Source organism: Pholis gunnellus (genome assembly GCF_910591455.1).
Source record: "Pholis gunnellus genome assembly, chromosome: 9".
Classification (NCBI taxonomy): Eukaryota; Metazoa; Chordata; class Actinopteri; order Perciformes; family Pholidae; genus Pholis; species Pholis gunnellus.
The window spans coordinates 16,295,276-16,306,897 of record NC_136535.1 but is presented as its reverse complement, the minus strand read 5'-3'; the positions used below and the strand labels follow the sequence as shown (position 1 = coordinate 16,306,897).

The window sequence follows — 11,622 nt, the reverse complement described above, 5'->3', positions numbered from 1 at the left end:
ATGGACGAGCCGGACACCGCAGCGATCCTTGCCGACGTTGCGTCAAGTGACGAGGAAACCAACGGCTCGTGTGGCCACAAAGAGGAGGCCGATGTTCCGTTACCGACAACTTGCTCCGGACGACCGCCGTGGAGATGCTGGGGGCCGGTTTCTGTGGAGCCTGTGATGTTCCTCTCCATGTTTTCTCTGGCCCTGCAGACGCCTCTATCCACACAGTATCTGTGGGATCGCATCAGCGAGGACCTGGGCTACAACGGCTCCAAGAGGTCGGAGTGCAGCAACGGTTCCGTTCCTCCCGACCCGCTTCAAATGGTTACTCATCTAAAATAAAATACTCAGCCATTTAAGTGCCTTGCTCTAAGGCACCGTCATGCTTGTAGCTGTCTGCTGTTAACGCTCATTTATCCGAACTACTGAACACCAAAGCGGTTTTGTTAACAAGCAACCTAACAGGCCAGCCATGAAATCTCCTCTGATAACCACAGCTGGTGTCAGGTGCGCTAATTAGATGCAGGCCAGGTGTGGATCATGAACAATCATTAAATATATACTATACAAGAGGTCACTTTGCTATAGTAGGCCTACTTGCAACACAAAAGCATACAATACACAGACAAACAAAATAATACATAACTCATTATTGCACAATGGAAGCAAGGCCACAATAAACCACATAAATGCAGCTACATTTAGAGGCTTTTTTATTTTCAAAGCAAAATGTGACGATTAAGTGTAAAGAATCATCAGTGCCTAAAATGCAGGTGCATACATTTCACACAAAATAAATAAACTGCTATTCTTTTGTTGAGCACTTAAAAAAAGAGGAACAGCAGTCACAAGTTGAAACTAAGTATCAGCGAAACGAACGTGCTCGATTTGAACAGACTTTTTAAACTAGAGGTTTGATAGATCAGCATTCTCTGACGGTTTGTTTTACACTTCTAGTTTGAGACATTCTACATAGGATCCAAGGTTATTATGGGTAGGCTAGGGGACAAAACAGAAACAACTAGAGTATCTCAGACTCCTGTTGGCTGATAAATGTGGTCGACCGGGTTCCAATCATATTCTTTTTTTACAGGAGGTGGAAACCATGACAGCCCACTGGAACCTGTACATCAGTCTTGGGGGCTTTTCTGTAGGCCTGTTGGTGGTGCCTTTCCTGGGCTCATGGAGTGACCTCGTAGGTCGCAGACCTGTCCTTATCATCCCCAACCTCGGCCTGGCCCTCCAAGCGCTGGTTTACCTCGTGGTGATGTACCTGAAGCTGCCTGTGGTCTACTTTCTAGTGGGCAGGCTGCTCTGCGGCCTTTCAGGGGATTTCAACGCCATCCTGGCGGGCAGTTTTGCATACGTGGCTGACACCAGCGACACAAGGTCCCGCACCTTCAGGGTGGCCATCTTGGAGGCTTGTCTGGGCCTTTCAGGGATGCTAGCAAGCATCATCGGAGGACAGTGGCGGCGGGCACAAGGGTAAGGAATGTGTGCTTTTGAATGTTAGTTCCATTTAGCCAGTGCACTTTGCTCAAAATTGCTATCTGGATTGGTAATCGTGACTTTATGTCGTTATGCCTCTATTTAGGTACATCAATCCATTCTGGCTGGTCGTGGCCACTAACTTGGCTTCGGCTCTGTACGCCTACCTGTTTGTCTGTGAGTCCGTCCTGCCAGACCCAAGTGCCAAGCTCCTCACCTCTCGCCACCATAAAGCGATCTGGCACCTCTTCTCAACAGGAGGCAGTACCAGTGGGGCGGGTGGAAGATTTCACAGATGCAAGCTGTGGCTTTACATGCTGTGTTTCTTCGTAGTGATGACTGTACACATGGGCAGCAGGGATTTGTATGTGTTGTATGTGCTGAGCTCACCGCTGTGCTGGGGGCCGGCCCTCATTGGCTATGGATCAGCAGCTCTGAACCTGGACTACCTCAGCAGTCTGCTGGGGCTGAAGATCATGCAGCGCTGCCTGGAGGACTCCTGGGTGGCTGTCGCGGGTCTGGCCTCCAATATCATCGGGCTGGTGGTCTTCTCTGTAGCTGACACCACCCAGCTCATGTTCACAGGTGAGGAAATCCAGAGTGAGTTAGTGACCTCCAGATGGTTGGATGGACAAAAGGTTTTCTATCCATAAGCAAAAGTGAACGGCAAATGAGATGACTTCAAGGTCTTATTAAGCACATAAATCAGTCCTTATCACAGCATATTTAAGCATATTCAGCCTTTTATAAGGAATGATGACATATAAAATGATATTACACTGAAATGCAATATGCCCTTTTCACTTTCATTATCCTTTTTCAGCCACAGGTGAAAATAATCTCACATTATCAGCTATCATGAGTCCAGCTCAGCAAGTGAAAGACTGAAACCAGTCAATAGCATTCTCAGATTTCAGAGATTGTAAAGTAGTTGCACAATAATGTACGGGTCATTTTATGAACAGAATAAAAACATACAACAAGAATACATGTATACAAATGCAGAAACATAATTTAAACTGTTAGCAGTGGTCACTAATGTGGTGTCACTGTGTCACAATGTATATATGTTTAGCTGCTACTAAGTTGAGATTTGCTTGTCACCAGGTTATGGTCTGTGTTTCCTCTTCATGGCTGTGACGCCTGTGCTCCGGTCAAAGCTGTCTAAGTTGGTGGGCCCATCAGAACAAGGTCAGTCACTGAACATTTACAAAATACTATACTCCTATTTTAAACATATTGTGTTCAACACAACAAACTGCACTGAGTATTGTATTGCTACGGTGCGGTGTAAGTCCCCTTTTTCATGAGGGACTGCTTGCGCCCTGCAGCTTGTATACATTTCTGTGTGTTTGAACTTTCTCCCAGGTGTCCTGTTTGCCTGTGTTGCCTGTGTGCAGAGCTTATGTTATCTGGTGGGCAGTGGTGTCTTCAACTCCCTCTACCCGGCCACACGGCACTTCATGAAGGGCTTCCCTTTCCTTCTTGCTGCCATCATCCTCTTCATCCCGGCTGGAATAATTGGGTGAGTGTTGCTCCTGCCTCATTGGAATAATGTAACTTTTAGTTATTTTCTTATGTGTGAATTCTAATTACCGAAAGAAAGACAATCCGCACCTTTTTGAAGATGAGCAGAATAAATGATGAACCATTTTTAATGTTTGTCTTTAAAGGACCCTGCAATGTTTAGACCAGAGGAGAGACCACAGAGACTCCACGGCATCCTGACCTGAAGAGAGGGACCAGTCAGAGAGTTAAAGTTCATCCTGGTGTCAGTCTAAGACGCGAGCAGCTCCGACGCAGAGACATCAGTCTGTGGTGAGGGGAGAGACTTTTTGATCTTAACACAGCGCTCGGGTGCTTGACTTTTTGTTAACTAGCTCAGCGATGGGATTCTTCCTAGTCACACCGTCGTGATCAAGAACAGAGGATGAAGAATCAAGCTCCTGACTGACATGACTGTGAAACCTCCTCTGTCTTAATGATTCGCTAGTGAAGACCGGGACTTTGTCCAAATCTTTGCTGGCCCTAAAAACCAAACAGTGTTTCATCATGACATTCATAGAAATGAAATAATGAACAAGGTTCGATTTATGCTTTCATTTTGTGATTTGATACATTTCAATACAGTGCCAAAGAGTGTGCCTTACATTTCCATTTTGAATGTATAAATTGCTGTAGCTCAAATAACACACTACAAGTTAAGGTGCTAACTCTAAGAGGAAACTCCTCAGTTGTTCCAAAACATATAAAGCATGGGTGCAACATAGTGTGTTCACAGAGGGTCAAAAAGGGAGGTGACAGATATGACATAGTTTTGATTTGAGAAATTTAGATCGACAAATTGAGATCACATAGATTGAGTGACGGTTACGTTTATTTTACTTAAAGATGAGTCATTTGTTTGACAAGATAAATCCATTTTCAGCTACCACGCCCTTGTCCTATCTAGTCAACTCTGCGCAGCGGTGGAATGTACTTGTATTTTCTTTTACAGCACTACAATTCAGAGGCAAATATTTTCATAGATTAGTTACCACTTAAATTCTGATGTTTTTTTCATTTAAATAGGGTTCAGATAAGATAAGACTCGATCCCCAGGTGGGAAATTCACAAGCTACCCAACAGTACATAACGTTGTTCAAAAGTGCCACCTTTGCCAGCGGCAGCATATAAGTGATCAATTATTATAATCCAATAATATAATTAAGGTACTTTTTCTTTTTAGTATTTTAAATTTAGTATTAAAAATACTAAAATAAAATGTTAAATGCAAGTACTTTTTACATATGGCACCTCTAATTTGAGTAAAAGATCTGAGTACATTTCCCACTACTATCTGTTCTCAGAGGTATCCTAAATCTATTAGTGGATGTTCTCTCTAGAACCCTCAAACAGTGAAGTTAGAACCTGAGATTCATGTTCTGTCATAGCATGTCCAAACCTAACTATCAGTAATCCACATCAGAGAGAGAGAAACTGTAGCGGCAGCCGGGGAATAATGAGTTACACCGTGACCCCCCCTCCCTCCACCACAAACAACACGGGATAGTCCCAGAGCTCAGGCCCACTGCCAACATGCACACAGGGGTCAGGTCCTAGATGCACAATGAGGGAACATGAGCTGCCAAATCAGCTTTAAGATGCACAAAGGGAAGTTTAGAGGTTAAATGAAGTATTAACTCCGCTGCTGTGAATGGATTGTGACGATTATTTTCTTTCTCAGCCGTTCTTCAGACGAATTGTTTGATAAAACTGTCTATTCTTTGTTTTAATCAGTTGTGTAATATTTATAAGTTGCAATCATTTCATTTATTGGGAAAGAACTGGATCATTTTGGATAGTTTGTGGTAAAGATGATGGTTCAATTTGTTTCATTTTACATGTCACGTGTGAGTGAAGTTCATATAAAGGATTTCACTGTTCATTCATTTTCCAGCACCTTTTATTTTCCACCATGTTTCAAATAAAAGGATAAAATGATGTTTGTTTTACACTGAGAGCATTAAAAAACATGACAAAAAAAAAATCCTGTCATACTTTTTTTTGAAAAAAAGCTTATTTAATAAATGCAATGAGGTGAACTTAAAATGCAAATAATATTAAGGCAAGATCAGATAAAAGCCCTGCAAAACAGCAGTTTCCTTCAGGCTACAGGAGTATCATTCTACAGAACAATATGAGTCCAACACATCTTGATGACTACATAACAGTATGAATTGCAAAGCGTACAAATAATTACTTATCAGACTTAACACTGTGGTAAATGAATCCTCCAGTCAACAGTATGAAATGATAGTTTTATGTATTACAGTATGTTGTAACGGCAGTCTACAAGACACTCTGTAAGATGGAATCATTTTCAAGGAGTCAACAGTTTTTTACTACCGTAGTTCATGTCAATTCAACATTGATAACACAGTCGGAAGGAAACGTTTAATACTACATGCACATTTTTGTTGCCTGTACACTCCTTAAATCCGTATTTGGTTAAATTGTGGGTGCAGTTTTACAGCTTGTAGCTCGTTTATATCTGTATGTCATGCCTCTAGCTTAGATAATGCCCACCGTGGATACTCCCATCATGTTCTATTCAATGCATCGGCAAGAAACAGTTTCTTTTCTATCGCAACCAAAACATAAAAACATTTATGTCAGCAAAGTCAGAGACCTGCTTTGGTCTCATGAATGTACAGTATACGAGTTAAACAAAAGATGGTTGCACATAACGTTTGTGATTAGTGGATGCTTCAGTTGGTGATTTTGCTGGGGTGCCAATAACGGCTGATCTATCACAGTTATTTTCCTGAGAGACAGAAGGCGTATATTCTGTTCCTGATTACACATTAACACCAGTATGAGGGTACTACGATTATAGGCTTACAGTGTATTATGTACAATCAGAAAATCCCCTTTTGATTTGTATTTGTTGTTTGCAATATATTGGGTCTATTTATATTAGGTCTTTGTGTGAGCATGTAAGCTTAACATCAAATTGACTTCACATGCATTTGAGCAGAGCAGGGAAAGCTGCTGGCCTGTTCACCGTGGGCCATGTGGCGTTTGGCTTCGTTTCAATTTTACATAGATATCACACTGTTTATGTCAGCTTGTTTCTTTTCCTGCTCTTTGGAGGCGTCTATGCCGTCAGTTTGGTCTTGGTGTTCTTTCAGGAAGCGTAGGATCTTCTCGATCGTGGCCTCCTGATATTCATGGGACCATCTGTGTCGAGAAAAAGGCAACAGGCATTTGATGATGTGCGTCACGAGCAAATCGGTTCTCTGAGGGATATTTTAAAGATCTGCTAAACATGAATCGCAAACAGTAAAAAGTTAACCCTTGTATTCACAAATTATTCACTATTATTCAACTAAATAAGCTGTTAAACCTGTTGATTAATTGAAATGTACTGTATGTTTTTTTTCTCAGTAAAGCTTTGGTATATTTGTGTATACTCTTACTCACTTGATACCGTTGAAGTTCAGGATTGCTCTCATGTCCTCCGGCAGCGACATGGGATCGGGCCACATAAATTTATCTGTGACAGGAACTATGTTCTTCTTACCAGCCAGGGCTGTGACTACCTCCTGCAAGATCAATGAGCATGCCTTAGAGTCTATGAAATACTAAAATGTCCAGACATGTAAAACATCACCCTTGTTTGAACTACAATATGTATGTAACATGTCATTTCAACTGATAGCTCAGTGAGGGAATATGAATGGAATATGACTAATACAACTCCACAAGTATCTGTTGTATCAATACAAATGTAGAATATCTTGATTGGGGCTAAGTTTTAAGCAGAATAAATAGATACAATGTGACCTAACATTTCAACATGGAGTCCCCTCACATGCAGAGAATGGAAAACTTCCGACCTTATGCACCCAATCCTTCATGGCAGTGTCACCCATGCACTTGTCGAGCGCGTTGGCGGACAGGACCAGGATGAAGTTACGTGCCCGCTGTACGCTCTGGATCAGTTTGTCCTCGAATTTACCGGACTCCAGCTTCTCCACATCTATGAAGACACTGTATCCTCGAACCTGCAGGTGCACCTTCAGAAGACTTGGGACAGAAAAGGAAATGAGAAAAGATGTAGTTTCAGTACACATGCATTCTGACCGTGTCCATTTAACTCTTTATGATTTTTTTCCACTAGTCCTGTTTCAGTTCTGACCTGGCCAGCTGGGAGCCGGTGGTCCGGCGATAGCTGATGAACACGTCGGGCCCTGCAGGCAGGGCATCTGTGTGGCACGGTTTTAAGGGCCTGCGGTTGGCAGTGAGTATCCTGGCTCTGTGGATGCCGTTGTCTATGTGGCAGTCGTGTTGGAGCTGCAGATCGGTCAGGCTCTGCACAATGTTGCGATCCACGCCTGACTGGACCAGGCCATAGGTGTACTGACGGAAACGAGGGTCCACCATAACTAACCAGTCAGCCATATTGTTTGGGTCACACGTGGAGTAGTTGGCATACGTCTTCAACACACGCAAGTCTCTCAAAAACCTGCAGGATGAGACAAAACAGAGTTATTTGTTAGACTGGTGTTATGCGTTGCTCACGTGTTGAAAGGTTTGCACCGCTTGCCTCTTGCGAGTGAGGCTTGCAGTCATGCCAAGATCAGCGCTCAGTTCCTGGTCTGTGATGTTCAGCAGGAGGTCTCCATCCACCTGGAGCTCCTATACAGCAAGATGGTTAGAAATGTCAGACACACTGTATATTAGCTGGACCTTTATGCCTGTTATTTTTCTATTTGTTGAGTAATAAACTGTTAAACATACCTGGAAACGGTCACAGTAGGCACTGAAGCCAACCTGCTGCAGCCAGGTCAGCACTTCACAGGTTTTCCAGTTGGGAACACATGGCAGGATATGTTTCGGCACCTCCTCCCCCATCATGCTCAGTGCCCGCTTGGCGAGGGCACAGGCTGTGCCATTACTGGAGTACATGACAATTCTTTTGAGGCTCTGCACCGCTCCGATCTCTTGAAATATCTGGAAAGGAGCACAATTTAAAACTCAGTCACAACAAAGCTGCCAGACAGTATCACCTGAATGTTTGAGCTTTATAGAAAGTGGACAGTGTACCTTAGTGTTGCGCTGACGAGACTTGATGCTGGTCTCAACACAAAGGTAAAAGGCTGCAATGCACTTTCCCTCCACTCTCGTGCCATCCAGTAATGGCAAAAGATGCTGCAGATCAGCTGCTGTCTTACCCTGCATGCAGTCTGCACTGTCCAACAAACTGCGGGCAAAGTCATCCGGATCCAAAGAAGCAATGAATGGCTCCACCAGCTCCAAGGTTCCAGATTTCACCACCTCTTTCTCAATTTCTCGGTTTGCGGCTAGCACTGTCACAGCCAGACATGCGTAGAAGCGAATGAGTTCATCCTCTTTGGAAAAGGCCAGCGGGAAAAGCCACTCGGCTGCCTGTTTCTCGATCATCAATCGCTGGCAGCGGTGGCCTCCGTACATGGCACAGTTTGCTAGTGCCACAGCACAGTGGCGCAGCACGGTGGGGTCCGTACCTCGGCACCAGAAGAGGAGGGCATCCAGGGCACCGTTGGAGATGAGGTGGACGGACGTCTCCTCGCTGTGTTTGAACATGTGCTCCAGGATCCCTGAGACGCTGCGAGCCAGCTGCGCATCTTCCTGATGTCGCGTCAGGTTGAGGACGACCCCCAGACCCATTCGTGCTATATAATCTCTGTCAACAGAAGTTTGTCAAGATGATTACAAAACGTGACTCGTGAAGTCAGATAGCTAAACTGACTGCAAGTGTCAGTGAACAGCAAACAGATACTTCTGAACCAATGAGGCACAAACATGTGAGTGCTGTTATAACACCAAGTTATCAATCAACTGGGGCTGAAACGATTAGACAATTAATGAATTGGACGATCAACAGAACATTTTTGAATTGATACTTTAAGTCACTCGTCAAGCAAAAATATGAAACAGTCTTCCGTACCAGCTTCTCAAATGTGAATATGGATATGCTTTTCTCTGTTTCATATCACTGTCAATTTAATGTAGTTTAGTCTTGGACTGCTGGTCAAACAAAAAAAGTACCTGTGACTTGTTTTCAAACAAGTTATATACTGATAAATAGAGTGATCAGAAAAGTATGCCCAAAAACAACATAAATATAAAAGGAGTGGCCCAAAAAGAATACTGCCTTTAAAGCCAATAAAAAACAGCCTTTCTATATCCTAAGTTATAAGCTTAATTCATTACTGTATGTTGATTCATTGTTTTTGTATATTTTTCATAATAAACACACAATCTTAACAGAAACAACAAATTCAAATCATCAAAAACCTGCTGTTTGAGACTGTATCATACTGTTAAAGGTGTTCACGTTATTTGGTCCTACCTGTTCTCTGAGATGAGTATCTGCTCCAACAGTTTTGCAGACTCATAGGTGATCTCCACAGCAGGTGTCTGCTGAAGCTGTAGCAGCAGCTCCAGGCCTCCATCCAGCCGGATCCTGTTGCAGATCTCCTCGGCCACTTGACGGCCCGCAGCGGGCAAAACCCAGGCCTCCTCCACCAGCTGGAAGAGCTCTGCGATGGCCCTGCGGGTCTCATCCGAATCAGAGGTTTCATGAGACGACTTCAGCCGCCTGATGGCGGAGCGCAGGGCGGGGATGGAGGTGGCCAGAACCGCCTGGACGTCGGCATTGATGCCTGGAGAGACCGCTTTGGGGTCGGGGCCGGGCCCGGAGCCGGAGCCAGATCCGCTCCTCCCTCTCTGCAGCCGGCTGACATATTCCGGGACCGTGAGTCGTTCCGAGCTGAACATGATGGAGAAACGTCGGTAGAGTCTCCACAGGAAGAGCGTGAGAGACAAGAGCATCTACCGGCAGAAACGCGTCACTCCCCGTTAATGCTGAAATGGGTTTGTTTACTAAGGCCTCTGGAAATTATCCTCAGTGATCTCCAGCCTGCTGCCTAGAGACGCCTTAATCAAGGCCTCAGTTGTAAATCAAAAGTGACAGCTTTCACCAAATTGCATCACTCTCTTGATGTCATCTGTGGCAGTAAGCCCATAAAGACTCATAAGCAGAGCTTGAGCAGGTCACAGTATGTCTGCGCATAGTCAACCGCTGCTGCTTTGTCTCTTCTGTCCCACTAGCCAATAGATGACCTCTGTTTGCAGAAGTGTCCTTAAAGAGGCGAAACCTCAGCACACAGGACCTGGAACTGAGAGAGTATAGAGCATCCTACTGGTTTTCCGGAGAAGAAACAGACTATTGTTGTCTGTAACAAAGAGGACCTGCTTTGTTCTTTTATACCATTTTTCCTCCCTCCTTATCTGACGCACTCTAGTGGCTCGTCTCGCTGCAGAAATACAAAACAAGATACCGCTCTGCAGCAGCCCCAAAACCTATTGCATCCTTCGGTCAACATCCGCAGGCTGTCTGTGTCTTCACGGGTCCGGATACTGTCGGTGATGAAAATAACACCCCTCCCTCCTCCTCCTCTTCCTCCGCCCTGCATCACAGCCGGTCGGAGCGTGCTCTGCAAGCACAGGGATGTCTGTAAACACTGCAGGCCCTCTGCTGGACGAAGAGGAGAACAACTTCTGAGCCACACTATAATTGTTTCTGGTAGCTCTATACTGTACATTAGCCTTTGTAATTGTTTTATGAAGAGGAAATAATTAAATGTCATTAAGAGACAGGAGAGAAAATACTCATAAGATACAGTATTTTAGTACCCCAAATAAAATTTTAAATATACAATTTGTCTGCAACAGGACATCTCGGCAAACATCAGACATTTTGTGAATGTGAAATGTAGAAGATCCTATTGTATTGGTGTTAATGGATTACTAAAGGGCATTGTGAAAATGTCAGTGGATCCAGATTTGATTTGATTTATCTTTCTAGTTGTAATGACTCATGCAATAATGGACAAAAAGAATGAATATTGCAGCTTTGACGGATTACTTGTTATTGGGATTTTTAAGGTGATCTGTCCACAAAGTCATCAGTGTTCTTATGAAAAAATGTCATGATGATAAATAAAACTGCTGCTTAAACGTTACACACACACACACACACAAGTGCACAAAAATCTTCTTCACCAGCTCGTAACCGTGTTAAACTGCTTTATGGGACGACACAGCAGGCCAGTACTTTGCTCCTCTCTGTCTTCACTGAGGCCTCACAATGGCACCAGGTGACAAGATACATTCAGGTCTAGTCTGGTCCTGAAAGCGAGTAGGCCTAATAGATAGGACAGATAGCACACGGTTGTTGCATTTGGGATGCAACTAATGATTATTTTATTGTTTATTGTGTTCTCGATTAAGCGTTTGGTTGTTGGTCTATGAAATGGGAAAAATGTTGATCACTGATGAAGTCTTCAAATGTCTTGTTTGGTCAAAATCTTAAAGATATTCAGTTAACTGTCACAAAAGAGTAAATAAACCAAAAAATATTCACATTTAAGAAGCTTTTTTTCTTAATCGATTGTCAAAATAGGTGCTGATTAATTTAGTAGTTGACGACTAATCGATTAATCGCTACACTTCATGTTGCATTACTCAAACTGCTGAGAGAAAAATCACTGCTCTGTGATAAATGACCCAAATCAACGCGGTCAGAGGTCAACAGGCTTAACGTTTTGTTTCCTA

The 11,622-nt window shown here is 43.6% G+C and overlaps 2 protein-coding genes across 2 annotated transcripts; one reads left to right on the top strand and one right to left on the bottom strand.

Annotated features, from left to right (window-relative positions):
- On the top strand, positions 1-3,204 carry slc46a1 (solute carrier family 46 member 1; the record flags this gene model as incomplete). The annotated part of the gene is made up of 6 exons (XM_079166476.1): positions 1-312; positions 1,082-1,473; positions 1,583-2,061; positions 2,584-2,667; positions 2,845-3,001; positions 3,150-3,204. 6 exons carry the CDS (start codon positions 1-3, stop codon positions 3,202-3,204), a joined length of 1,479 nt encoding a protein of 492 aa, XP_079022602.1.
- A 2,852-nt stretch (positions 3,205-6,056) lies between these two features.
- On the bottom strand, positions 6,057-9,837 carry sarm1 (sterile alpha and TIR motif containing 1; the record flags this gene model as incomplete). The annotated part of the gene is made up of 8 exons (XM_079166473.1): positions 6,057-6,198; positions 6,442-6,563; positions 6,858-7,047; positions 7,160-7,486; positions 7,568-7,659; positions 7,762-7,974; positions 8,068-8,686; positions 9,356-9,837. 8 exons carry the CDS (start codon positions 9,835-9,837, stop codon positions 6,057-6,059), a joined length of 2,187 nt encoding a protein of 728 aa, XP_079022599.1.
- Positions 9,838-11,622: the final 1,785 nt, after the last annotated feature.